The 22,882-nt window shown below is 47.0% G+C and overlaps 1 protein-coding gene across 16 annotated transcripts in view; it reads left to right on the forward strand.

Moving 5' to 3' along the window:
- Jakmip3 (Janus kinase and microtubule interacting protein 3) overlaps positions 1-22,882 on the forward strand; it is a 109,528-nt gene that overhangs the window by 33,597 nt on the left and 53,049 nt on the right. For all 16 annotated transcript variants that reach the window (XM_036197680.1, XM_036197753.1, XM_036197671.1 and 13 more), the window contains exon 2: positions 17,812-18,055. In XM_036197680.1, coding sequence (XP_036053573.1) covers positions 17,921-18,055 — 135 coding nt within the window. In that variant the 5' untranslated portion in view covers positions 17,812-17,920. The remainder of the gene's footprint in view (positions 1-17,811; positions 18,056-22,882) is intronic.

The raw sequence follows: 22,882 nt of genomic DNA on the forward strand, positions 1-22,882 counted from the left end.
AGTTTTCTCCAGTCCTTCTTGGGCCCACGACTGCTCAGACCCAAGTAAACACACAGAGACTTATATTACTTATAAACTGTATGGCTGTGGCAGGCTTCTTGCTATCTAGTTCTTATGTCTTAAATTAACCCATTTCTATTAATCTATAAGTTGCTATGTGGTTTATGGCTTACCAGTACTTTTACATCTTGCTTCCTTTGTGTGTCTAGCTGGCGACTCCTGACTCAGCCTTCCTCTTCCCAGCATTCTCCTCTCTCTTTATCCTGCCTATACTATACTTCCTGCCTGGCTACTGGCCAATCAGCATTTTATTTACCAACCAAATCAGAGCAACACATTCACAGCATACAGAGCAATATCCACAGCAGCAAGCATCTCCTTTCACTTTTGGGAACCACTGTAATAAGGTACAACTCACACACACACACACACACACACACACACACACACACACACACACATTACCTATGTAAGCAGAATTCATGAGACTTTTTGTTAATGCATTAAGAACATTTCCATCAACCCTGAACTTTGAGCCCTTCGGCAATAAGTTCTTCGTCTGCCTGCCCTAGCCACAATGACTGTCCACTGTATTTCCTGCCTCCATAGCTTCACCCATTCTGGACATTTCATGTAAATAGAATCTTATATGTGGTAGGTGCTTCATACCTGACTTCTGTCATTGAGAACAGTGTCTTCAAGGCTTATCTTGTGATAGCATGTATTGGTTCCCCATTCTTTATCATTGCTGAACAATAGTCAGTTGTGTGGATAGACCCCATTTGGTTTATTGGCTAATGATCTGGTGCACTTTTGGGTGGTTGCCACCTTTAGATGAAAATGAGTAACAACTGCTGTGCATTTTTGTTTTTGATTGGACATGGCTTACCTTTTTGGGTATGCCGAGGCATGGCATTGCTGTTTTGAAAGCAGCTGCAATGCTGTGCAATCCTACCTGTTGTGTATAAGAATCTTCCAATTTTCCCTGGCAGCAGCCAGCTCTACCTGCTCTACAAAGGACTCTGTCTGGAGAGACTTTCCTTTCTCCAGCCAGTGTTTACCGCTGCTTTCCCACATTGTTCAGTTCCTAGAGCAGGCAGAAAGGAGGAACTTACTTTCAGCCCTTCCATGGCCCAGCTGTACTCCTCCCAGGGGCTTAGGGCTTCTGTGGTGTCTGAGAGACAGGTGCTAGGAGGTAAGAAGGGCTTCATGTTGTCCCCAGTGGTGGCTTTCCTTGCTGCACACTCCTCCAGGGGCTGGGCTTGGTCTCTCTGGTGGATGTCCGGCATGAACCTCTCAGGAGGAACATGGTCTGGACTCCTGGTTTGCTAGCATGTCTGGTTCTGTTCATTTGGGCTTTCTCCTGTGTTCTGCAGGTTCTCTGGGGTGAGGTTTGTCACTGGCATTTAGCCTCCTGGGATCTCTTGAGTTCTTCAGTAGGCTGGAGGACAGGTGGGATTTTGTAGATTATATATATGCCTTTTATCTTGTGATTTCCTAGATCTTAAGCAGAGGTGGTTATTCGCATGATTAATTCATATTCTCTCTCTCTCTCTCTCTCTCTCGGCTGCAATTGAAACCCATGACCTTGTGGATTAGGTAAATGATCTTCCACTGAGATATACATCTAGTTATATTAGATTCTTTTTTATTTTATTTTGTCTTTGTTTCTCAATACAGGGTTTTACTGAGTAGCCCTGGCTGTCCTGGAACTCACTCTGTAGATCAGGCTGGCCTCGAACTCACAGAGATCTGCCTGCCTCTGCCTCCTGAGTGCTGGCATTAAAGGCATGCACCACTTTTTTTTTATTTCAAATTTTATTTTTCATACGGATATTTTTTTTTTAATTTTACTTATCAGCCATGGGTTCCCCTATCCTCCCCCTCCCACGCCCACCCCCACCTTCCCATCAGCCCCTCCCCCCTTCTCATGATTTTTAAAATCAATTTTACTTCTCTCTCTCTCTCTCTCTCTCTCTTTTTTTTGTAAATTAAACTCATCTGGTATTATATCTAGTAAGGCCTTTTTCTTTTTTTCACAGCCTGTTAACATAGTGCAGATACTTCCCATTGCATTCTTGCACACAGGGCCCCCACTGTTACCAGCCTCCTAATTGCCCTGCATGGCTATAATAAAGATATGTGGTGTGGGAGCTATTGATCTTCCCTGTGTGAATCCCTTTCATCTGTTTAAGCCTGGAAGAAAAGGCTTTTCTCGCCAGAGCTTTGATGAATGCTCACTCTTACTTGGTCCCAGTAGCTTTCATGCTTTGATTTTTTTTTTTCACCTATCCACAATTCTCTTTAATTCACTTGGAGTTTTGCAGTAGAAAAATAATATCCATAGGGATATTTCCCTCTCTCGTCAGCCAGCCAGCCCTCTCAATGCTATGGACAATGTTCTGTCTTTGCCCACTGCAAGGACTTTGTTCCAATTGCTGTGATGAAACAACATGACCAAAAGCAACTTGGGAGGAAAGGGTTTATTTCACCCATAGTTCTATATAACAGTTCATCATCAGAAGCAGTGAGGGCAGGAACTCAAGCAGGGCAGGATCCTGGAGGCAGGAGCTGATGCAGAAGCCATGGAGGGGTGCTGCTCACTGGCTTGCTCATCACGGCTTGCTCAGCCTGCTTTCTTATAGAACCCAGGACCACCAGCCCAGGGATTGTACCACTCACAATGAGCTGGGCTCTCCCCCATCAATCACTACTTAAGAAAATGTCCTATAACTGAATCTTTTTTTTTTTTTAGACAGGATTTCTCTGTGTAATAGTCCTGGCTGTCCTGGAACTCTTTGTAGACCAGGCTGGTCTTGATCTCACTGAGATCTGCTTGCCTCTGCCTCCCAAGTGCTGGGACCAAAGGTACGCACCAGCGCCACCCAGCTTCTACAGCTAGATCTTATGGAAGCATTTACTCAGTTGAGGTTTATTTCCTTTCAGATGACTTGAGCTTGTGTCAAGTTGACATGAAACTAGGCAGCACAGCTAGCACACCCCATGCTTATACAGGAAGGTAGGGCCTGTTCCAGGACCTTGTGCTCTTCTATAATCATCTGGGCTCTAATGAGGTCTACGCACCCCACTCCACCCTGAGGTTGCAAGCTTCTGTTATGTAGAATAAAGAAATTATTATTACTTTTCCTGTTAGAAACAGATGTTTCCTTTATAGGTCCATGCTAAGCGTGTCTCTTTTAGAACCTCCACAGAGATTGTTTTCTGCTCTTCATGTACATGTTGTGGCTCATGGGCCCTTCATGGAGTCTGAGTATTAACCATGGCAAACCAAGTTGCCCTTGGCAAGCTGGTATATGGTCAGCAGGCTGCAGTGTTGGACAAGCACAGGTTGGGGTAGACCCAAGGGAACAAGTGCAGACTTTGCCTGAAGAAAGGACGCAAATGCTGGTCCCGGTCTGCTCTGTCATCCTCCCTATCCCACGCTCACCTTTACTCCTATGACTTGAGGAACTGGAAATCAGGCCTGGTTTGCAGATGGCTCTCTGTACAATGTGTGGTGCCGCCTGCAGGGAATGGTGCCACCTGCAGGGGACAGCTGCAGCACCATAACCCTGCTTCTGCCACAAAAGCCCGCACTCATTTTCTATTGCTGTTGTGAACAGCTGCCGTGGGCTTACAGCTGAAAACAAGGCAGTTTGTGTGTTAGAGCCCCAAAGCCAGCAGGGCAGGGTGGGCTAAGGCACAGTGCTGGAGAGCTGCTCTCCTGGAGGATCTGCATCTCTTTCCTTGCTCACTTAGGTGACGAGCTCCTGGTGGGTGCTGGGCTACCATCCACATCTTGCTTGTGGTTTTAGGTTTGAAGGATATTTATTTAAACACACATGCCAATAACTATATGGAGCTGTGTGCTTCCCAAGACAGAATCTGAGCTGGTATGTTTGACTATTTGTGTACAAACAAGAGTAAAGATGGTGTCGTGGGACACTGATTCACACCACTTCTTAAGCTTTTAATTGTTAAGATGCATGTAAGATAGAACTTACCTTCATCATTTACAATTGCACAACTTGGTGTGTTTAATGGATCCATTTTGCTGTGCAGCTGATCTCCAGAGCTTTTTCATCTTGGGAAACTGAAACATCTCCATTAATCGACTCTTTGTTGCCCTGGTCAGTCTTACAACTCACTCTCTCTCTCTCTCTCTCTCTCTCTCTCTCTCTCTCTCTCTCTCTCTGTGTGTGTGTGTGTGTGTGTGTGTGTGTGTGTGTGTGTGTGAAGCTGACAATCCATACCTCATTTCCCATGTACAGTGTCTTTTTGTGGTAACTTATTTCATTCAGCAAAATGTCTTCAAGGCCATCTATGCTGTGGTATGCGCTATCATTTCCTTCCCTTTTGAGGTTGAGTAAATGTTACAGTTCAAATGAAAAATGTCCATCGTGGGCTCAGTAGTTCTGATCTGGAGGATGGTGGAAGCAGTATAGAGTAGAGGCTTGCTGCAGGCAGCGGGGCAGTGGGAGTGGGCTTTGAGCCTTTATTGCTCAGCCCTACTTCCTGTCCTCTTTCTGTTTTCTGGCTGCTTATACCATGTGACCAACCACTTCACACTTCTGCCTGCAGACCTTCCCTGCTGTGAGGAGCTATACCTCTTCTTAAACATGAGCCAGAAGAGACCTGTTCTTAAGTTGCTTTTTTCCATAACTAGCAATAACAAGAAAAGAAACTAACACAGTGACATTCCTGCTTACCTGTGACTGCTCATCTGTAGATGGGCCCTCGGGCTTCCACCTCTGGGCTGTTATGAGTCATGCTGCTATAACCAATGGTGTGCGGATATCTCTTCAAGATCCCACTTTCAATTCTCCTGAGCGTGTGCCCAGAAGTGGAATCACAGTGCCCATGGCAATTCTATTTTTAATGTTGTGGGAACCGCCAGACTGCGCTCCACAGCAGTCACACCATTTTGCATCGCCATCAGTACTGCACAAGGTACCAGTGTCCCACATCCTTCCCAGCACTCTTTTTGGCAGTAGTCAGCCGAATTAGTGTCAGGTGGCATCTCTCAGCGGTGGTTGATTTCCCTGACTATTAGTGACTCTGAGCATCTTTCCATGTGTTTGACTGTTGACTATCTTCTTTAGAGGAATAGCTGTTCAAATTTTTTACCCACTTTAATCAGATATGTGCTTTCTCTGTGCCACAGGAACCACTGTATGCTGAGGATATAAACCTCATGAGGTCCATGCTCTGCCAATATTCTCACCCCGTCTATGGGCTTGTTTACTTTTTGATGCATGGAAGCATTTGCTCCCATCCAATTTGTCTTATTTTCTCTGCTTTAGGGTCAGAGAAATAATCACTAACTCCAAATGTCATGAGGCTTTTGTCCTGCATTATCTTCTAAGCCAGTGGTTCTCAACCTGCTTAATGCTGTGATCCTTTAATATAATTCTTCATGTTGTAGTGACCCCCACAACCATAAAATTATTATATATATTTTTTTGTTTTTCAAGATAGGGTTTCTCTGTGTAGCTTTGTGCCTTTCCTGGAACTAACTTTGGAGACTAGGCTGGCCTTGAACTCATAGAGATCCACCTGGCTCTGCCTCCTGAGTGCTGGGATTAAAGGTATGTGCCACCAATGCCTGGCCCATAAAATTATTTTCATTGCTACTTCATAACTGTAATTTTGCTACTGTTGTGAATTATAATGTAAATATCTGTGTTTTCTGATTGTCTTAGGCGACCCCTGTGAGAGGGTCATTTGACCCCAAAGGGGTCATAACCCACAGGTTGAGAATTGTTGGCCTAAGAGTTTTGTGATTTTATCTTGAAGAATAATTTGCTTTAAGTTAGTTGTTGTATGTGATGGAAGCCAGGGTTCAGCCAGCTGTGCCATTGTGCAGATGGGTCTGCGTTTCCTCCGTACCATGAGCTGGAAAGGCTGCCCAGTCTCCACTGAGTAGGCGCTCTTGTTAAAATGTTTTACTTACATGCAGCCTGCAAAGAGGCTAGTGCACACTCAGTGTCTGTGTATAAGCCCGCATACTGGAGGCTTTCCTTCTAGGTTCCATTCTGTTGCATGCATATTTAGTCTTATACTGCTTAGTTCTTTATTAAAAAGATTGTGTGTGTGTGTGTGTACACCCATGTGTGGAAACAGAAGGACAATGTTTTTTTTGGGGGGGGATCAGTTCTCCCCTTCTATTTTGTTTTTTGTTTTGAAGCATGGACTCTCTAGTCTCTGCTGCTGAACAGTGCACTCCAGATTCTCTTGACCCATGATCCTCCTGCCTCTGTCTCCCATCTTCCTCCTGGGATTAGAAATGCATGCTCTGCATCTAGACTTTTTCATGAGTTCTTTGGATCAAGCAGGTTGTTAGGCTTGGATAGCTAGCATGTTTATAGAGTGGGGGGGGGTTCTTATTAGACCTGCTACCCAGCTCTTATTCCAAGGCTTGATAATAGGTCTGCAGGTCCTCCTCCTGTGCTCTGTGTGACCTAGAGGTGCATGCTGGTACTTGGTTTAGGGTTACCTCCTCAAGGCCAGCCAGTCCTTCTTACATCATCTGCCTGACCCTGTGTGGACTCATATGGTTAGATAGGGCCACCTGACATCCGTGTCCTTAGTCATATGTGTAGTGCTGCTGTGTGATATAACACAATCACAGGCCTCTCCAGAGCAGTGGACAATATTGGGACATCATTATTCTGCCCCAAACACATAGTATCCACAGGATGTTTTGCCAGGTGTCCAAACCTAGCCATTCACTCTCTGCCCTAAACTAGTGGAGTTTCTCATGCTGTGAGAACTGTGTTCCTGAGAAATCTAACATTAAAGAAAAAAAGATTTATCTAAATGGGTGTATTGTCAATTTTCTCATGGCTGCAATAAAGTACCTGGCTCAAATACTGTAAGGGGAGGATTTATTTTGGCTTATGATTTGAGGAAGTGCAGTTTCATGGCAGAGAAGATGTGACAAGGAATTTTCTCATATATGACTGATAGGACTATCATGTAGCTTGCTCCCATCGGGCTGCTGAGCAGGAAAAGCAGAGCCCTCAGGTCACAACAAGGCAGCTATAACACTCTAGTTCCGCCCATAGATTGCCTTAAATCCACCAGCTAGACCCATTATATAAAATATTCCATAGCCCCCCAAAACAGTGCCACCAGCTGGGAAGTAAGTGTTCAAACACATGAACTTGTGTGGGATATTTCACATTCAAATCAACTTACGGGGCATGTGGGTTTATGCCTGGAATCCCAGCATTTGGGATACTGAGGCAGGCAGATTGCAAGTTCAAAACCAGCCTAGCCTGCACATTGAATTCTAGGTCAGCCAGGAGTATATAACAGAACGCTGTCTCAAGCAAAACAGGACTAAACATATTGAAAATTGTTCCCATAGATAAAAATGCAGGAAATTATGGGAATTGTTCCCATAGATAAAAAGGCAGTGATTTTGACTGATAATAATGATGATAATTTTATATAAAAAACTCATTAATAAAGGCATTTATAATGCTAAGTATATTTTTGATAACTAAATGACATGTACTAGTTAATAAAAATAGGCAAAACCAAACTTGAGTGGTATGCAGTAAGCTTTGCAAGCACAAGCCCACACCAATAAAAGAAGTACAGGGACTTCAAGGGAATCATGGGACATTTTATTCCTGCCAGAGGTCCATGGCAGCAGTGCTTCTGGGCCCACTGACCCATCTCTGAAGCAGCCAGTCCTTTTGGACTGTGCATACCAGAAATTAGTCTCTGATGTGGGATGCTAGTTATTAGTGAGTTGTCAGAACCAGTGGCAGCCTGAATGGTGTCTACACCCATACTTCCTCAACCAGACAGACACAAAGCTGTACAGGTTCAAGGACTCCCATGTGGGAGGAAGTATCCTCAGTTGGGTGTTTAGAGGCATGCTAAGCAAGGCCCTTGTTTCCTAGAGAGCAATTTCTTTTTTTTTTCTTTTTGGTTTTTCAAGACAGGGTTTCTCTGTGTAACAGTCTGGGCTGTCCTGGAGCTCACTATGTAGACCAGGCTGGCCTCGAACTCACAGAGATCCATCTGCCTCTGCCTCTGGAGTGGCTGGGATTAAAGATGTGCGCCATCACGCCCTGCTGTGCTAGAGAGCAATTTCAAGAGTAAAAGTTTGAGATTCAAGGGCTAGAGAGATGACTCATTGGTTAAGAGGACCCCAGTTTGGTTCCCAGCATTCATGTCAGGTGGCCCCAACCACCTGTAACTCGAACTCCAAAGCATGCAGTACCTTCTTTTTGCCTCTGTGGGTACTTGCACACACATGGCAGACACATACACACTTGAAAGTATATATATAGGGATTGGGGGTTTAGCTCAGTGGTAGAGCACTTGCCCTGGGTTCAGTCCTCAGCTCTGGAAAAAAAAAGTGTGTGTGTGTGTGTGTGTGTGTGTGTGTGTGTGTGTGTGTGTGTGTGTATATATATATATACAATATATATACATATATATATATATATATATATTTGAGGTTCAGGGTCACACTATTCTCAGCTCTCTTGTACCAGCAGGGAGCAGCCCTAAGGCTGTGTGTTCCTGGCTTTCTCATTTCCAAGCTCCCATTACAATTCTGCTTTATAAACTAACATTATTCTTTTTTGGTTTTTCAAGACAGGGTTTCTCTGTGTAGTTTTGGTGCCTGTCCTGGATCTCACTCTGTAGCCCAGGCTGGCCTTGAACTCACAGAGATCTGCCTGGAAGCTCTGCCTCCTGAGTGCTGGGATTAAAGGCGTGTACCACTGCATTCTGTCACGGCAAACCATTCTTCTTAAAAGGATATAATCTTTTCTAGCTACTTTTGTCCAAGAATGACACACTGAGACAACCATGGTAGTATTTCCTCCTAAATTATATTTGCAAAATACTAATATGGAAGGGTTTTGTGAAAAAAGAGGCTTGCCTGGATTTGTCTTGTGGTTGTGACAAAGCAACTGTTCTGAGTCTCGTTCAAGACTTTCAAACTGGTCACCACTGTCTCTGCCATTAGTCCTGGATGGTGCAGAGCTCTGAAGCAGGGACAGGAGACCCAGGCTGTGAGTCCAGCTGGCACCTGGCTTCTGACTGCCACTGGCTGCCACAACGCACACTGAGCCAGACTGCAGGACTGAAGGAGATCTGGAGATGAGAATATGCACAAGGGGAGGCTTGATGTGGCCTGACTTGGGGTTCACCAGGCCTCTCAGAGCTGGCCTGACACAGGGCAGGCTCTGGCCTCCATCCCTAATTTGGGCAGTACCATGGCCCTCCCCACCCATCATGAGGAGCTCTTTCTGTGTCCCGCGGCTCTGCCCCTGACATCCCACAGACTCATCCTGTGCTCATGGCATACACATGCTCTCTGGGAAGAACCTGTCCATGTCTTTTGCTATTTTCCTATTGCGTTGTCTTGCTTTTCCTTGTTGGCGGTAAGAGGTGTTTATATATTTTGAACACAGCCCCTTGTGAAGCATTTGTGTTCTGAGTGTTTTCTTTGACCCAGGCTTTCTCATGATTCCAAACATTTGTCAACAGTTCTTCATGTAGCCCCTCCTTTCACTGAAGCAGAGGCTACAGGGCACAGGGCATCACATGAACCCTAAGCAAAGCTGAAACAGTGCAGAGTGATGCATGCCAGACGCTTGGTTTTTGGTAATAGAATCTCTCTTGAATGGATAGAGCCTCATCTAGACCCAGTAAAACTTCAGGAGAGGTAGGAAGAATTGATGCGACTTCAGATAGAGGTCTTCAGGAAGGAGGAAGTGTGGCTTGCCTCTATCCTTCCATCTGCCCATCCCTGACTACCTGCCAACCTGCCAGCTGTCCACCTCATCTCAGGGTCTCCCTTCACTTACTCAGACTGGCTGCTGTTTGTCCAGCACAGCCGGGGCATGATAAGAAAGGCCCTGAGCACCCCAGCTTTCCCAGCCGTCTCACTAAGTAGGGCCATGATGTTCTGGTTCACAAGGCTGTGGCCTTCTGGCTGGCTGGTGGACTCTGGGGCTGGAGTCCTGTTATTACCAAGACTTTCTGAAGTTCCTGAGCTGAGTGGAAGCCTTGTCTGTTATTCTAAAATATTTCAGATGTCTGAGTTTGTAGCAGGCTTTCTTTTAGGTCACCAATTAGCTCCCAAATCATGACACAAAGACTTATTATTAATTACAAATGCTCAGCCTTAGCTTATGCTTGTCCCACTAGCTCTTATAACTTAAATTAACCTGTTTCTCTTCATCTACATTTTGCCTTGGGCTTTTTACTTTTTTTTTTTTTCACTATGTATGTCTTACTCCATGGTTGCCTGGCTGCCTGGCCCCGGGTGTCTCCCTCTCTTTCTCCCTTATTCTCTCTCTTTCCCTCCCTCTCTCCCTCCTTCCCTCCTTCCGCCCTCTCCCCCTCTCACATTCTCTCCTGCCTAGATTCTTCCTCTTACTTATTCTCTCTGCCTGCCAGCCCCACCTATCCCTCTCCTGCCTAGCTATTGGCTGTCCAGCTTTTTATTAGACCAATCAGGTGCCTTAGGCAGGCAAAGCAGTACATCTTTACTTCATTAAGCAAATGAAGCATAAACAAATGTAACACGCCTTTATATAGTTAAAGTAATATTCTGTAACATAAACAGATGTAACACATCTTCACATAGTTAAAGTAATATTCCACAACATGTGTTCATTTCATAAAATAATTGTAGCTGCCCATTTTTTCTTTCATTTATTTTGTCTGTGCACATGCATCCATGTGCCATGACATGTATGTGGATGTCATAGGACAACTTGAGAGAGTCAGTTCTCTCCTTCTTCCAACTGAGTCTCCAGGATCAAATTTGGATCACCAGGCTTTACCTGCTGAAGAAATGTTTTACATTTTATTTATCTATCTATCTATCTATCTATCTATCTATCTATCTATCTATTTATTGTGGTGTGTGTATGTGTGTGTGTGTGTACACATGTAGGCCCACACATGTCATGGTGCACACGTGGCAGCCAGAGGACAACTTACAGGAATCAGTTCTCTCCTCCAACCGTGTGGGTCCAGGGGATTAAGTTCAAGTTGTCAGGCTCAGAAACAAGCGTCTATCTGCTGGATTTTTCTTTTAAACATCAATTTTTCTGGTTTCTATGGCATTGTGGTTAAGACATTTGCCTTACATTTAATTTCTTTGTGTGCACGGGAAGGTCAGAAGACAGCTTGCAGAGTTGGGGTTTTTCTTCTGCCAGGTAAGTTCTAGGAATGGACGTCAGCTTGTGAGGTTCGGCAGCAAATAACCTCATGTGCCATCTTGCCAGCTCAGCTGCTGCTCATTCTTGTGTCTCAAATCAACTAGTCAGGCCCACTAGACCAGCACAGCACAAGGCCTTCAACACACCCTGAAGATAGCTAGTCGAAGCCCAAGAGGTACTTGGTTTCTTCACACTGGGTGGTGGGCTCTGTTAATAGAACACCTTCCACCTTTGGAAGAGCACTGGAGAGTTCTAAATCACACCTACTGTGTCAATGAAATAATGGTAAGTACAAGCCCAAGATTTCATCCTTTGATTAAAAAGCTACCACAAGACTGTGTATCTGGGGAGATGAGGCCAACAGATGTCTTTTTCCTTCTTCTCTTTGGACTGTAAAATCAGTCCAAGAAAACACTGAGAAGGGACAGGGCAGCCAACCGGGGGGGCTGGTGACCCCAAGAACTCATGGTAGGGAACTCCAGATTTTCCTTTACCTCAAATATTGCAGGGGGTGAGGGGAGTTGAAGAAGTCGTCAATGGATAGACAGTACAGCCAAGAGGACAACCCAGGGCCTCTACCAAGGGGCCAGGGAAGGGCAGCCTATAGCAGATGTCTCACTGGGAATGCTGGTGACAAGTAAGCTGTGCAAACACACCTGAGTTGTTAGAGGAACTCAAATTACAACTGTAATGCCCCATTACCCACTGAAATGGCTAAAAAAGAAAGATGACAATGTCAGTTCTTCAGCTGAGGTTCCCTCTTCTCAGATGACTCCACTTTGTGTCAAGTTGACAAAAAAATGACCAGCACACAGGCTGGGCAGTGGTGGTGCACGCCTTTAATCCCAGAACTCGGGAGGCAGAGGCAGGTGGGATCTCTTTGAGTTCGAGGCCAGCCTGGTCTCCAAAGCAAGTTCCAAGAAAGGAGCAAAGCTACACAGAGAAACCATGTCTCAAAAACCACCCCCCCCCCAAAAAAAATGACCAACGCAAACTAAAAATTTAACCTGGCTCCTGTCAATCATAACCTCATAGTGGGCGTGGCTTGTCTGGCTGGGTTGTGAGTACCTCACAGGGACCCCAGAGAGAAGCTAAAGTTTTTCCTTATTGGAAGGATTCTTTTCCTCTCCCATTCCCACCATCTTGTTTTCTATCAACTTCATTTCTCCCAGGGGGTCTATAAATGATCAATATAAGTGATTTCTTTGAAATGTGGTTACAAATGTGGCCACCACCCAAATCTTGGATAATTCCATCTTCCAGCTAGTACACTGACAGCTGCTATGCCTGTTTCCAAGGGCTGCTGTCAGCTCGTCATGATGAGCACTTTTTCACATGTTCCATCGCACCTGCAGCAAGCTGTCCCATTGATTGTCATAACTGAAGGACAACATGTCAGGAGAAGTCCACCAGCCTCCTGATGGCTTTGACAGTACTCAAATATTTTGTTTTTCTTGTCAAGTTGGTAACATGCTACTTCTTATAAATTTGTGGAAGGACAACATAGCACAGTAGATGTTTATGAAGTTGAATGCAGGACAGACGGGATGAGGGATGTTCCTTCCAAGAATAGCGACTTGGTGCACAGTCTTAAAGACCAAAGAGGAAATTTCTTCAACCACCCATAGGCCTGCCTGGTGGCAGCTTCAGCAGGTGCCTAGCCATGTTCTCTCTGTCCTAGGAGGCCGAAGGAAGTTAAAGCCACAGTGCTTTGAGTCAGTGTCTTTGGAGAAAAGCCTCACTTTGGTAGCTGGCTTATATGTCGCCACTTCCCTGGGCCTTTGGATGCCCACGAGGGCCATCTGCTGGGCAGCTGTACACACAGAGGTCAGGCTGTCCAGCTGGGCTCCCCCAGTGCCAGAAGCCAATGCTGAATTCCTAAGAGAAGGAGAGGTCTTCCCAGTCACTCAGGGCTGTGGACTATTCTTATTCCAAACATGGGATAAAAGACAGGTAGGAGTGTTTAAAGGCTGGAGCTGGAGCCTAGTGCTAGGTCTGGCCCTGGGGGTACTGTCCTGTTGGACACATAGCAGCTGACATGCTGCCCCGGAGCCACTTCTGTACCTGGCCAGCCTAGGGGGCCGCCACAGAGTGACCACATGGCTCTGCTTCCACTTGGGGCCTCTGCCTCTAGCTGCTAGGAAACACATAAGTGGTCAGACTTATCTTCCATGTACTGCCTGCTCCTCATGTGATAGTGTACCCCACATAGGACCCCCGGGCACTGAACTTTTAGTCCAAGGCTCTCTCTGGGATTGGCAATGGCTGCAGCCAGCAGAGTTGGAGAAACTCTGGACACTGAGATTCAGCACATCTAGTCAGACCTCAGCTTTGCTCTAAGTTGCTGTTCACCCTCTATGACTTCCACCAAAAGCGTCCTCCTCCAGCACCCAGCTTCCCATCAGCATTCACAGTCAGTGTTCCAGAGGCCCACCTCTCCCAACAGTCCACCTTGCTAGCCTCTACTCCGGAAATTCCCTGTTCCACCTGAGGAAGGTTCTTCTTCTTCTGGCTTCCAGGTTGGATCCCGAACTCTGGTCACCAGCATTTGCGACTAGACACCAATGGCCAGTTGGTTTGCCCCTCTGAGTGATGGTTCTGTTTACAGGCATTTAGCTGCAGTAGAGGTGGTTCTATTTGACTACCATGGGCTTCACCTGGTCTGCATCCCTGAAAGAAACTCAGGTGTGGACTCTGCCCCCCCCCCCCGGCCCTCTTTTGGCACCGGGCCTCTGGATCCTGCTCAACAAGGAAGTGCTGGCTCGAGGGCCTGCGGCTCTTTTTGCTCTCCTCCTGCTTGTTCTTTCAGACTCCAAACTTGGTGGACACGTGTCACCTGCCTCCCTCAACATCACTTCGTTTCCATGGAAATGAAGTGTCAGAGTCATAATCTTTTCCCCACAAACAAGTTAACCAGAAAGAACCTGAGCCTGCTTTTTAAAAAATTCTTATAACTTTTATTGATTTCTTTGTGGATTTTTGAACCATGCATTCTGATCCCACTTACCTCCCTGTCTCCTCAAATCTGTCATCTGCCCTTGAAAAACAAAACAAAACAAAACAAAACAAAACAAAAAAACCAAACCAAACCAAAACACAACACAACAACAAAACAAAGAAAGAGAAAGAGAGAGGAGAATCTCATTGTAGAAGCTGTAGTGTGGTTGGTTGAGTCACAGTTTATTTACCGTTTGGTCCATTCATCTTTACTCACAAGTGTTCATTGGCATGAGTCATTGGTCTGGCTTAAGGCCTCTGACCGAGCCTGCTTTAAAGACTGCAAGACTATGTGTGACAACCCAGACAGAACATGAATTATGGACAGACCAGGGAGGGGACAGTGCTCCAAAGAGTGCTGGATGTTGAGGGCTTACTCTGACCTCTCCATGTCCTTTAGGTCACACAGTGACATCAAAACACATATCATAGCTAAACATTAAATAAACCCAAGGGCAAGCAGGAACAGAGAGGGGAGGGCAGTCTTCCCCAGATAGGCCTCCAGTGAGCACCCTGAGGTTTACAGAGGTGATTAACCCACACCAGGGTGCATCCATCAACCATAAAGCTCTGCTGCCTGCTGCATGTCTCATCACAGAGAGACTGGTGGAGGTCAGCCCAACCCTTCTACCGTGGTCTTGGGGAGAAAATTTATTACTTCCTTGGAGACCCCCAAACAAAAGATGGTAGATGGAGCTATTAATTTAATGAGTTCACCAAAGAAAGCATGAAAAATTCAGTTCTGCTCAGCACTAACAGCGAAGCAGTACGTGCCTGGGAGCTGAGAAGGCCTGGGATGGACCCCAGGTTTTCCCTCAGACTCAGAGGAGAATGTCCAGGGCTCTTTATTTCACTAATCATCAAACACACTTTAACAAACATTTGAGATACTCAGCATATTCTTTTAAAGACTTGTTTTTATTATATGTGCATGGGTATTTTGTCTGCACATGTGTCTGTGTGCCACGCTTGTGTATGGTGCCTGCAGAAGCCAGATGAGGGCATTGGATCTCCTGAAGCTGGAGTTGCAGATGGTTGTGAGCTGCCATGTCAGAGCTGGGGCCTGAACCTGGTTCCTCTTGAAAAGCTGCCAGCACTCCTAACCCCCAGTCACCTCTCTAGCCCCACAGTCAACATTTTTATGCTAATTCCAATACAGAGCAAGTTACAGATACTTAACCAGAGCCACTCCTAGTGACTGTCCCTTGGCTGTCCCTGCCCTGTGCCCTCCTGCATTGAATGCATAGTTTAGTACTTCCTAGCTCCCTTCCTGTGACTCCCCTCTTTGCCCTCTCTGCATCTGCGGCTAGGGCCGAGCTGACATGAAGCCAAGGACGTCCTTAGTCTCCAGGTCTCTGCATCTCTGGGTTCCATCTCGTGGGAGCCCTTGCTCCATCACAGCCTGCTGCTGACTTCTGCCTCCAGTGCTACTTCAGGCAGACAGAGCTTGGCAGAGCTCCGCCCAGTGGTGGCTCAGGATGCCCCATCTCAGACCACATGGGCCTGCACTGTCTCATTAGCCACACTGGGCTGTGAGCACCAGGCTTCTGGAAATGAGCCCCCCCCCACACACACACCATACACATACGTGTGTGTGTGTGTGTGTGTGTGTGTGTGTGTGTGTGTGTGTGTGTGTCTTCCTTGCTCCCTCTTGAAGGTGGTCACCTCTGTGTGTGGCTAATAACATGGCTTTATGGAGGCAAGGCCTACAGATTCTTTTTCTTTTTCTGTTTTGTTTGTTTGTTTGAGACAGGGTCTCACTAGGTAGTCTTGGCTGCCTAGGGTTTGATTTGTAAACCAGGCTGGTCTTGAACTCATGTAGCTTTACCTGCCTCTGCCTCCTGAGTTCTGGTATTAAAGGCATGTACCACTTTTTAAAAAATTTATTACACAGTGTTCTGCCTGCATGTATGCCTGTAGGCCAGAAGAGGGTACCAGATCTCATTACAGGTGATTGAGAGCCACCATGTGGTTGCTGGGAATTGAACTCAGGACCTCTGGGAGAGCAGCCAGTGCTCTTAATCATTTAGCCCCTCTTTCTTTCTTTCTTTCTTTCTTTCTTTCTTTCTTTCTTTCTTTCTTTCTTTCTTTTTAAAGAGTTTTATCGTAAAATAAGCTACTGAAGACACTGGGTAAATGTTGGCATGGTCATGGTGGTCCTACAGGGGCCCTGAACCTTGCAGGCAGCTGCTGAGGCAATGGGAGGAGTCAGGGGGATAAATTAAAGCAGGAATCTTATGTAGATGGTTCTGGGCTGTGTCAGACTAGAAGCTGGTACAGAATTGCTCTGATGGGATGTGGGCAGGCTGGGCAGCAGGCTTTGCTGGACAGGGTATGGCGATCCAGAAGCTGGAGAAAAGTCTATACCTTGCTCACAGAGGTTAGTGAAGCAATATCAGGGCCCATGGCTCCTTCCATCTAGACCAACAGTTCTCAATCTGTGGGTCTCGACCCCTTTGGGAATGAAACAGCCCTTTCACGGGGGACACATATCAGATATCTTGCATGTCAGAATTTACATTACAATTCATAACAGTAGCAAAATTACAGTTATGCAGTAGCAAGAAAATAATTTTATGGTTGGGGTCACCACAACATGAGGAGCTGTATTAAAGGGTTGCTGCATTAGAAAGGTTGAAAACCACTGATCTAGACCAAGGTCTGAGGAGTCCTTGCCAGGTGGCGAGTCCACCATTCAAGATAACTTCCTAACCCAAGACCATCTGGGTACTTGAATGCCATCAGCCATTTGGTCAGGTGCTTTTGTAAAATGCTGGTGTTTCTAGCCAATGGTATAAACAGAATAAACTTGAACTCATTTAAAGGATCAGCCTAGGTGGCTCCCAGATCCTAGACACGGGTGATGGACAGACAACTGGGAGGAGTTACAGCTAGTTGCATAGCAACAGAGAGCTCACACTCAAGGCTTCCATTCCCAGGAGGGAAGTGCAGCAGTCAGCTGCCCAGGGCTAAGCTGGGTTCTAGTGCTCCAGGGAGCCCAACCAGGGTTTGTGGGTTCTTCCTTGGTGAGCTGGTACCCTACCTCTATGTGAAAGGACAAATACCTCATTGAGACCTGTGTGTTCCCTTTCCTTCACCACCCCCCTCCTCTCCTCACCTCTCCTTCCCTCTCCCATCCCTCCCCTTCTCTTGATTCCTCCTCCTCCCCGAACCCCTGCGTTGCCTGGATGAAGTTTGTGGATCCCTGAGATGACCCTGGGTTGTAGCCTCTGCTTTACCATCTATTCTTAGCTCATGGTTTACACTTACTGTTGCCATCATGGGTCTCACACACACATATGAAACTCTAGGTTTAGAGTTACACACTAATCTCTTCTTAAAGGAGCAAAGGAATAGCATGTCCAATGCATGGAGTCCCTGTTGAAGACACTGAGCAATGGCAGATGCCTCTGTGACCAGTGCTGGTCCTCAGCAAGCACAGTCAGGACAACATCCTCAGCTCTGGGATGAGAGTAGACAAGAGAGAGTAGATGTGCCCCCACCCCAACACCAAGGCCCTGAGCTCTAGGCTTGAAGGCCCATGGCTGAGGGGCTATTGTAGCAGCTGGCCATATACAATCTGCTCACTGGGGATGTGCTTTTCCTCTAGGTGAGTGAGAAAATGTAGCGGAGTGGCACCTGCCAAGAGCTTGGCGTGGAAACCCTGGCCCAGACGGAGCAGCTGCCCCTGGGCGTCTTTCTGGCCATCCAGCCTCACCATGTCAAAGAAGGGCGCAGGCAGCCGGGCCAAGGGGGACAAAGCAGAGGCACTCGCCGCATTGCAGGCTGCCAACGAGGAGCTGCGTGCCAAGCTCACGGATATCCAGATTGAGCTGCAGCAGGAGAAAAGCAAGGTGGGCGCTTAAGCCTCTGCCCCAGGTCCCCTGCCCTGAGCTCCTGCCCCAGGTCCCCTGCCCTGAGCTCCTGCCCCAGATCCCCTGCCCTGAACTCCTGCCCCAGGTCCCCTGCCCTGAGCTCCTGCCCCAGGTCCCCTGCCCTGAGCTCCTGCCTCTGGAGCCAAATGGCCTTATATAAAGGAGGATGTGGCGAGGTCTCTGCAGAGGTACCCATTCCTTTATCCTGGTAGGTGTCTTTGGGGAAGAGAGTTGGGAGTCCAAAATCTAGTGGGAGTGCATGCAGGGACCCCTAACCAATGGGACATCCCTCCCACAGAGGGCATATGCTGTGAGTTCTCAGGGGCCTTGTCAATTGGCATAGTTCTGGGGCCAGTGCTGAGTTTCCCTGGAGTATTCATCGTGGACTTGAACTAAACAGAATAAGTTGGTGTGAGTGCACATAAACTCTGGATTTGACAACTGCTTGTGAAGCCAGCCATGAACCAACACTGGCTGTGCATTAAAAAACAAACTGTACTCTGTGTGCATGCAGGAAAAGATGGGCCAGAAACTGAGAGTCTCTTACTCACTATGGCTGAACCACACTTGTAGCCCCCAACATCTCGCTTGCCCTCCACCAAAGCATTTTGTAGCTAGGAGAAGTAACTCGTTAGGGACCCAGCAGTAGCACTGCCTTCTCTTCTCCTGTGATGACAAGGGTCTTTTCATACTAAGAATTGGGGGCCATGGAGATCACCAAGCATCCTCAGCTACTCTGTCACCAACCCCACTGCAGCAGCACCACGTGTGTTTTATGTGCAGCTTGTCAAAACACATCCATCTCTTGACATCCTGAGGATACCTTCCCCTGCTCATAGCATTTCAGCTGCTTCCAAGTCCCAGCAGCCCTGTCACTCATCTGGAACCATGTGCACACGACACCTAGCAGGACAGGTACTTGCAAGATTGACAGCAGTAACAAGGTACTCCTGGGCCTCTGTGGACACAGAGCCCACTGCAAGGACAGGAAGCTGCAGGAAGAGGTCCTCTATAGAAGCCAGATGTGCTTAGAACCCTCAAGTGCCTATTAGTGGGAAGACATGGGCACACCACACCACACCACAGGGTGTGCATCCCTGGCACCTCGCCTGAGACCTCTTTCTCCTGCACTTTGTCCCTTCCATTTCCAACCCAGTCAGTAAATGAAGACACACGTCATAAGTAGCCTTCAAGTCTCCCACGAACTGTAGTTTCTCTCAGCAACTAGAAATAAGACTGAAGGAAATAATGCCTGTGGCTCACATGGCCCCACCCACTTACCACTCACCGGAGGAATATTTGCTTAATGAAGTCATTGTATGAGTTATTTTCCTTGTCACTGTCACAAACTAGCTGACAAAATCAACTTATTTTGGCTCCCAGTTTGAAGGTACAGTCCATCACAGTGAGGAAGGTGGCGCTGCAGGAACTCGAGACAGCTGTCTCCACTGCATCCACAGTCAGGAAACAGAGAGATGAATGCTGGTCCACCACTTGCTTTCTCTTTTATTCCAACCAGGACTCCATCACACAAAATGGTGCTATCCAACTTTAGGATGGATCTTCTGACCCTAACTAATTCAATCTAGAAACTCCTTCCCAGGCATGCACGAAGGTTGATCTCTTAGGCGGGTCTAGATCCTGCCAAGTTGACAATATTAATATCACAGTCAGAGCCAGCTAGGAAGTAAAGGATGAAGTTGAACCCCACGGTCACTAGCAATGTTAGTTCTCTGGAGTTTGTCCTCCATAGGCATCAAAACTAAGATCTTAATTCCCACTAACTGTAGAACTGGTATCTCCGTCTAGTTTTCAAGAGATTCCAGATTCTTCTGAAGCTTCTGGTGGATAAGGAGCACCAGTAGATGGCCAGAGAGAACCTTCCTAGGTAGGTAAGCTCTCCCTAGACCTCCAAACATGTCTGGAAGAGACCTATAGCCCCTTGAGCCCCCTGGAATGCCACTGAGCTTGGTGGTCCCCATACATCACCCGTGTTCAGGGCAGCTAGACCTGTGCTGTGGGTGGGGACACAGGCGGGACACTCCAAGGAGTGCTACTGCCCTGGTAGTGCCTGAGCTGTCACAACCCCAAGGGAAGACCCAGATTCAGGCCCACAGAGAAAAGGGCACAGATATAGATTCTATAAAATTGCTTCCACTGGGTAATACAATCTGAGTTTGGATCTAGCTCCCCAAATGTCTCAGCTATGATCCTGGCCTAATGCCTACTGCAGGCTCCTTTCTCCATCTAGGAATTCTTTGTGCACTGATGCTCCAAAGCAGCAATTTCTTACTCTGCAAGGTCCAGGGTCAGGTGTGGAAGGGAGCCAACAACTGCAGCCTCTAAAAGCTAAGCCCCTCAGACTTCACCGACAGCTGACTTCTTGAAGAGCACTGAGTGTATTAAGGCTTATCAGTGAAGAACAGGAGGGCACCAAATCCAACAGGACTTTCCCCAGGCTCACAGAGCGGAAGCTGGGTAGTTCAATGATGGCTGTTGGCTGTCTGCTGTCTGCACACTGGGGAGATTGAGAGCCTGTAAGGGCTATGAAGCCAGGTCCCTCTCTCAGCAGTCCTAATGCTGGGCTGAAGGCCTGGAAGTTCCTCGGATGTCACTGGCATTCGGTCTATGTAGGAAGGCTGAAGAAGCTGGACACTGAGCTCAGTAGAGATTGGCAGCAGCAGGGGTAGACACACTCACTCAGAAGTGAAGGCAGGCGGGCAACACTGCTGTGCCTCAGACCTCTTTGTATTTGGACTGTGTGGTGGTTTGAATAAGAATGACCTCCAGGGGTTGGGGATTTAGCTCAGTGGTAGAGCGCTTGCCTAGCAAGCACAAGGCCCTGGGTTCAATCCTCAGCTCAAAAAAAAAAAAAAAGAATGACCTCCATAGGCTCATAGATTTGAATGCTTGCTCACCAGGGAGTGATGGGACTGGGAGGTGTGGCCTTATTGGAGGAAGTGTGTCACTGAGGGTGGGCTTTGAGGTTTCAGAGCCCAAGCCAGGCTCAGTGTGGAAGTTACCTGGTGTTGGGCGATGTCAGCTTGAGAGTATATAGGAAGAAGGAGACTCAGTACCAAGTGCAGAGCTTTCAGTGAAGGATGTGAAGGTTGGCAGCGAAGGAAGGACCAGCACCAAGGAAGCCTCAGGATGCTGGCCTAGTGCTGGAACTTTCTTTGGGTCTTCATCTTTTTCTTTTATTTATTGTTAAGGAATTTTCTATTCACTTTATATACCAACCACAGATCCACCTTCTTCCCACCCACCCCCGGCCTTCTCCCCAAGCCTATCCCCCATCCCCACATTTCTCAAGTCAAGGTCTCCCATGGGGAGTCAGCAGAGCCTGGCAAATTCAGCTGAGGCAGGTCCAAGCCCCTCCCTGCTCTGGGTCTTCATTTTTAAGTTACGTGCCTGATGAGCACAGAACTTGAGCCTTTCTCCTGCTTATTGTGCTGATTTTGTGTTTTTGTCTACACAGTCCCAAGGGGCTATATTTCCACAGCACTTGATGCCAAAGTCTTGAACTTAAGAAGAACTTGCTAGTGTTTCCCTGGAGAAACATGTGCATACTATTCTGGGTAGTAGTACTTCTGTGTTCACGGAGTGGGAAAAATATTCCCACAAGGAGCTTTGGAGGTAGCCGGGGCTCAGAGAATAGGATTCTCCTTATTGCACAAAGCCATGGCTCTTTCTGCATGGAGCAGGCAACCTGGTTTCGCTGACCCTGCCAGAGGCCAGCCTTGTTCTGTACATACATCAGACAAACCCATGCCCTCAGCTATCTGAGAGTAATCCCCTCTATTCCTTATCCCACATCTCTCTGCAGCCCTGTCTGATTTTCCTTTTTTCCTCAGTCCTCATAATGAAACAGACAAAAAGCATTTGGGTCTCTAGATCTGATATTGCAGTGTGGCTAGGTTTTCCTTTTAAGTATTTTATGTGTATGGGTGTTTTGTCTGCATGAATGTCTGTGCATCACATGCATGACTGGTGCCCTTGGAAGTCATGGAGCTAGAATTAAAGATGATTGTAAGCCACCATGTGGGTGCTGGGAATGAACTGCAGCCCTCTAGGAGAGCAGCCAGTGTTCTAAACTGCTAAGCCATCTCTCCAGCTGCATGGCTAGGTTCTGAGACTGCGACCTTCACACCTTTTTGTAGAAGTTAGCATGACCTACAGTAAGAAATGTGCTTGCCTCGTGATTGCAACACTGCACACACCTAGTCTCAAAGCATTTGGCACCTAAATTCATGACCCACTAATGGTCTTGACCTGATTTTAGCAAATCTAGCTTCTCCCTAGTCACTAATCTAGCTCAGGGAACCATAAACAGTGGCCAGAAGCTCCAGGGAGGATTCCCCAAGGAACAACAACAACCAAAAAAAAAAAAGCAACTGTCTATCTGCCACGTTGTTTTAACCTCTCACTAGTTGTCAAGTTCCCTGGGTGGCTGGTTGGGTTAACTCCCTTAGAAGCTGCTGAAGACTGTGGATCAGGTCCCCTGCTCTGCAGGTGACTCCTCGGCAGGTACCAGGACATGGAAGATGCTGCTGGGTTTTCATTACAGTGAATCCTGAGAATGTCTGTAGAAGAATATTCAGGGATGTGCACTGATGTGTTGGGTACTAATCTCAGTTCTGCTAACAAGAGTGAAACCATACACAGTCACCTCATTATCCAGACTTGGGAAGTGGCTAAGGAGATTGGGTGTGCATAGTACATAGTGTGCCAATTTGGGACTTCAGGATCTCATAGGGCATGAATGTTTGCTGATGGGGAAACCGTTGCTGTGTGGTTGAAGGGGTT

This window comes from Onychomys torridus, chromosome 1, assembly GCF_903995425.1.
Source record: "Onychomys torridus chromosome 1, mOncTor1.1, whole genome shotgun sequence".
Lineage (NCBI taxonomy): Eukaryota > Metazoa > Chordata > Mammalia > Rodentia > Cricetidae > Onychomys > Onychomys torridus.